The 6,000-nt window shown below is 49.8% G+C and overlaps 1 protein-coding gene across 1 annotated transcript; it reads right to left on the reverse strand.

Moving 5' to 3' along the window:
• Nucleotides 1-1,492: 1,492 nt before the first annotated feature.
• Nucleotides 1,493-4,292, reverse strand: AICDA (activation induced cytidine deaminase; the record flags this gene model as incomplete). The annotated part of the gene is made up of 4 exons (XM_057375842.1): nt 1,493-2,875; nt 3,160-3,275; nt 3,446-3,716; nt 4,128-4,292. Coding segments are annotated over 4 exons (606 nt in total), but the record flags the coding sequence as incomplete, so codon positions are not given.
• Between the last annotated feature and the right edge of the window lie 1,708 nt (nt 4,293-6,000).

Genomic DNA, 6,000 nt, shown 5'->3' on the forward strand with positions numbered 1-6,000 from the left:
GTCAGTGTCCTGCTCTTCCGTGGGCAYGTTCTGGGGGTGTTGAGAGAGGCTTTGAGAGCTGTTGGCGGTGAGGAGCAGCGTCCCTTCAGGTCACCGCCTTCCCGCAGGTGCCACCCGTGCGCCAGGAGATGGCAGCCATGCCCACTTTTCCACAGCAGTCGCCACCCCGCCGCCTTTGTCCTGCTTCMTCCTCCATCCTCCACAGCTCCTTGGACGTCCCTGTGCCTCGTTCATTGCTACAAACCCATTTCTGCGTTGATCAAGTGAGACTGGGGTTTTCAGCCAGCACCAAGCCCCTGCTCTGGCTGCTCCCCACAGTCTGGGGAGGAAATGTCCTCCCTGAAATCACAAGCCCCCATTTCCCACAGCTCAGGCAATCGGGGCCAGAGGTTTATTTGCCACAGTGCCCCCGAGATCCCAGCTTTTGCCCAGGTGTGTATAAAGGAAGGAGACACCTAGAACAGCACACCCACAATCTCCATAAGGCTGTAAAGACAAGCGGTCCTCAAGAACATACAAGGAGTAATGAAATGTTCACTAGGTGCAAAATATACAGAGCAAGTAAAATAGGTTAAAAAAGTAATGTTGCTGCATAAYAATTGCCCTGCAGGGAGTAATTCTTGGCAGAGACATCTAAAGCATTTGAGGTTGAATTGATTTAGAAAGCCAAATTAAAGAAGATCTTATAACAAACTGTATGAATTGGGATTTGTGAACAGAAAAAGGGTGGTTAAAACAATCTCTGTAGCAAAAGAGCTAAACTCCTATAGCTGAATCACATGGATTAACTCAAGAGTCCACTCTGAGCTTAATCTGATTTATGTTCAGAAGAATTTAAACATGGGATGTATTCTTAATGTAGTTCGTGCTTCTTTGTATTTACCCATTGYGTTTATTCTCCTCCTGTACAATGCCACCTGTTGTCGGGTTTCAACAAGTATCTTCAACCCAGTGCCAGTCAGAATTCAAGGAAAAGACAGTATTTCAACTCTTTTTTAAGAAAATGCTACTTTTCTAGCAATTTCACTGAGAAGGACAATGCTGTTGTACAGATCAATATCAAAAGCTGAAGAACAAAGATTTTTTAATACATCTTTGCTTCTTTCCTTGCTTTGTGAAGCATGTTGGGTGAGCTCTTCTGTGTCCAGTGTGGTCAATTATGAGTCATGAATGGGGACAGCAGGCTGGCCAGCAATGAAAGAAGCATCTCAAATAACTTCAGAGATTTTTGGYAGTATTTCCAAAGTACCTGAACAATTTATTTGCCTTGATCTGCGGGGTGACACTGYCAATAACTTCAAAGCTACAAGTATAAAGAGAGTTTAAAAAGATAGTCCCAGGTTGTCTCTCCAGAAATCAGAAAGATGACACATCAATCCTCTGGGTCAAATTTACCTCCTTCACCCACGTGATACAAAAAAAAAAAAAAAAAAAAAAAAAAAAAAAAAAAAAAAGACAAAACCAGATGCTAATTTGTAAGACCTTTATTTATATAAATAATATGCACCATATGAAACAAATATACAACACCATGCTTGCAGGTTAATGCTTTGCAAAGGACTTTCATTGCCATTCCTGGTCTAAATTCCTCAATCTGAGAGTGCCTTGGGAGCCTGAAGTTGTAGGAAGCTTGTGATGCACCTGGTTGTGACCTCTGGGAGCAGGAGGAGGCCCTGTAGGAGCAGGGCTCTCTGCTGTCCTCCTGCAGCCTTGAGGAGCCTCCAGCCTCACCCAGAAACAGGAACAGGACAGAGCAGAGAACTTGCAGCCCTCATGAAGGAAATKACACAGCACACCCGGAGTGTGGGACACCCTTAGCCTTGTCAAAGCCTCAAGAGGGTGGATTGGAGAGGGCAATACAGCTGTAATTTAGGTGGTGGGAAGGGGTGGTGAGCAGGCATGTACTGTGAACCCTTTTCTGCAGCTTGGACAGATTGTGTCCACCAGATCAGGTGCTAATGGGGACCCCCGTGGAAACACAGTGTTTGCCAGGCAGGAGGAGGGTTTGATTTCTGTCCCTACAGAAGATATCTATCCACAGCCTACAGAGCTTTCCCTATAACAGGATTTTTTCCTGGCCACCTCTCAGTACAATCACCAACTAGCCATTGCTGGCCATGTTACGGGCAGTAAAAGGCCTGGACAAACAGAAGACTGTGGGACTGTAAAGGTGTCTCTGGCAGAGGCAGTCGCCTGGGGAGGGAGCATGTTGCATTCTGGTCTAGGGGGAAATGCTCAGTGGACGGAGAGTACTCCACACAGTGAGAGCTGTGGTGCTCTAGGCTATACCACTTCAGTGGTGATGGTTTTCAACTTCCTACCCACAACCAGAAGGACAAATAAACCATTTCAYGGGGGAGGACACAGAGCAGCTGAGTGTGGTGCAGCTCAGAGAGCCAAGACATGTGCTTCTCAAAGCCCTCATGAAATGTGCAGGTCAGTGCAGTGCAGTGAGAACATGATCACACAAACAGCTCTGCAGGCTGTGTGCTCCCACCCGGGCAAGGCTAAACCCAGAGCTCCATTTAGTGGATCACTTGAATTAGCTCTGCAGGGACTGAGGGAGGGCAAATCACTCTCTGGCAATGCCACTGGAGTCCTGGCTATGGATAAGACGTGAGCCTGGGAAAGGTGTCTTCAGAAGATCAGCCTAATTCTCCTTGGAAAAAAGAAAAAGTAAGGATAGTCTTATCTCTAGACACAGGGCTGGATGGAAGAGTGATGTAAGGAGGGAAAAAGATAAAGATCTGTTGTAAGGGAGAGAGTTGGAAGTCAAAGAACAAGTGTTTGAGAAGTCTTCTCATTGCTGATAATTTTCACTTCAAAGTCCCAGAATTTTAAAGGCATCCCGTAAATCATCTACTTCATACAGTGGCTGTAGGGACAAAACATAAATGGTGTGTCAGTTGTCAAGGCAGAAATCTATAAATAYGAGGGAGGAATGGCAGGAGGTGGGATGAAAGGTGAAGGAGAAGTGAGTGAGGAGAGAGAGATGAAGAAAGTTGGAGGAAGAGGCATAAGGGATGTGGAAGGTGAGGACACATGAGTGAATGAAATGGCAGATGGCAGGGATGAGCAGCAAGAGAAGAATTGTAGTGAAGAAGACAGGAATAAACTGAAGGAAAAGGCACCAGAACAAGAAGGAGAATTGGCCCTCACCAGGAGGATTCGTCGGAGTTTCCTGGTGAGATGGACAGAGTTTTCATGCAGCCCTTCCCAGCCTCTGAATGCCTTTTCCTTGTTCTCCACAAACGTGTTCCAGCAGTAGAAGAAATCTGTGCAAGGTACAGAGGAGTTACAGGGYGCTCAAGAGGACACTGACCTCTCCTAGACCACTAAACCATCATACCCTGCATCATCTTCTCTGGCTCCTTGTCCTACYTTCTCCCCCACTCCTGGGTCTTTTCTAGCTCTCCATCATCTCTTCCTTGCTGCCACATCTCACCTTTGAAGGTCATGATGGCGATCTGTGCCCCCGCCTTGTGCAGGCGCCTCAGCCCCTCGGGCTCCGCTTTGCGCTCCTCGCAGAAGTACAGGCGGGCCATGAAGATGCGGAGRCTCAGGTTGGGGTAGGAGCGCAGGAAGCTGGCGATGTGCTGGGCGCAGTCGTAGCAGGGGCTCCAGGAGGTGAACCAGGTGATCCGGTAGCAGCGGCCCGGGTCCAGGTCCCAGGCGGCGATGTAGCGCAGGAACAGCATCTCCACGTGGCAGCCCATCTTCGGGGAACGGGGACACAGAGGCACCGGCCGTCAGGTGGCGGGGACGGGCACGGTGTGACACGGGCACGGAGGGACGTGTGGCGTGGATGGGGTGTGAGGGGAGGAAAAGCAAGGTGTGGGGCGTGTTCTTGGGTCAGCKCACACGCGGGGAAGGCACGGTGGGRCGTAAGGGCTGGAAAAGCACAGCGGGGCACCGGTGTGGAGGGRTGTACGAAAGGATGGCCGGGAGCTAAGCTGGAAGGTGAAGACTGATAAAGCAGCAGGGAGTGTRGATGTCTTGCTGCTAACACACCCGGGGGCGGCACAAAGCGCAGCGTTACCCGGAGGCTGCACCCCTCAAACACCGTACCCCGGTGTGTCGCACGGCTGCCACAGCCCTCTGGTCCTGCTGGCCAGTGCTCCCCCTACCTGGTTGCGCAGGTATCCGAAGTCCAGGGAGCACGACGTGGCGCTATCCCGGCGCTTCACCACGAAGCAGAGGTAGGTTTCACGCCGGCCCTTGGCCTTGAGCAGGTTCCTGAAGTTGTACAGGAAGAGTCTCCTGTGCATCAGGATGCTGCAGGAGAAGACAAGAGAAAATTTAAATCAGCCCCACTCTAAAACCAGCAGTTTACCGTGTCTTTGCTGGGGGCTCAGTGCCGAAAATATCCTCTTCATGTCCAAGAGTGTCAGTAATTTGCATTAAATGTTCTAGGGAAGGGATGCAGACGTGACTCTGGGGATGAAGCAGGTGACCTTGTGAGTGGAAATGATATGTGAATTCGTGGTGATTAGTCAAACAGCAACTACAGCTGGGTAGAGTGTGAAAATATCTGAAAATATCCCAATGAGGGAGAAGGATGAAGGTGTCCGAGAAGACCTATGAAGATGAGAGAGTCTGGAGTTCAGTCATCAAGAGGTGTTACTTTCGCYATATGAAATCCTGAAAATCCACTGGGGCAAGGGATGGATTAAATTAGAACCTCTTCAGAGAAGATTGGACTGAATGTCTTCCAAGCACTGCCTAAAGAAGAGCAGAGCTGAGAGYGTGCAGGACKGGGGAAAGACACCATCCACTAGCTGATGGAATATGTAATGGGCTKACCCCTCTCCAGACACAAGTACCAGACAGACACCAAGAGTGGCGTGGGGCTGCTCCCGTGGCCAGGGATCCTCCTGGGGAGAGGCAGCAGGAGCACAGGCAGGGTAAGGTAGCCATGAGCTGTATCTAACAGCCAAGTGGAGGGACACAGGCAGCTGGGTTCATTGAGGTGTGATACTCATCTCCCCCGCAGCAATGCAAAACAGAAGTGAACAGGTTAAAAATAATCACGTCCTTTGTCATCTTTTCCCACTGTTAGGCTGATGTTCAGGGCTAGGTTTGAGAGATACCAAGCTGGGTTTTCTGGGAGGTTTCCRGTGAAGTGTAGAAAAGGGGAATTTGCATTTGCTAGGCATTTAAAATGTTTAAATCTGAGAGTCTAAGCACATGTATACACCCTTCACATGATTGCCAATGTCACAATAAACTTTGAGCATTGTAGAGCACTCAATGTCCAGCTAACAAGAGCCCTCTGTGCTCCTCCAGGAGCTTCTGTCCCTTGTGCACCCTCACACGTGGCCACTCTGTCACAGGTACTCATTCACACAGCCATGCTTGTCCTCCTGCCTTTTGTTACCTGGTGATTGCTCTTCGAGGTTTTGTAGCACTCCCTACTGCTCCTCACATGAATCAGACCCGCTCTTSCCTCAGGCACCCTGATTGTCCCACAGACAGAAAAAGGGCCCTTTCCTGCCCTGTCTCCTTCAGCCTGCAGTGCACAAATAGCTGTGCTGCTCACGCAGAAAGAGGAAGCGTGCACGTACTCGGTTGTGCCGCACTTTACGCAGGCAGGCTCTTGCAGAAGCACATCCGTGCGGGAATGTCTCCTGTCAGGGCAAAGCTCACAGAGGAAACAAGGCTCTGCAGAGCCCTGCACAYACTCAAGAGGGTAAAGCATCCCCATGAAGCATTTCCTCCAGCCCAACAATGGTCTGAGGCAGTACTTGGAGGTCTGTCCCATAGGCACTGTGGCTGTCCTGCTCTGTTGGGCTGCAGGTTGTGTCAGGAGCAGGGCACAAGCTGAAACCACTGCATTTTGTCACCCCTTTCTCTGGCTGTTCTGCTGCGTGTGTGTTTCCCATACCCACTGCGTGTTCTTCATCATCTTTCTCACACTTAAAGCTGACTCACTTCCTGCCCCCTAGATTCACCCTATTCCCCTGCCTCTGTGCAAACACACACGAATGAACACCTGTGCAT

Source organism: Malurus melanocephalus, unplaced genomic scaffold, assembly GCF_030028575.1.
Source record: "Malurus melanocephalus ecotype Western Australia unplaced genomic scaffold, MMel_1.1 scaffold_259, whole genome shotgun sequence".
Lineage (NCBI taxonomy): Eukaryota > Metazoa > Chordata > Aves > Passeriformes > Maluridae > Malurus > Malurus melanocephalus.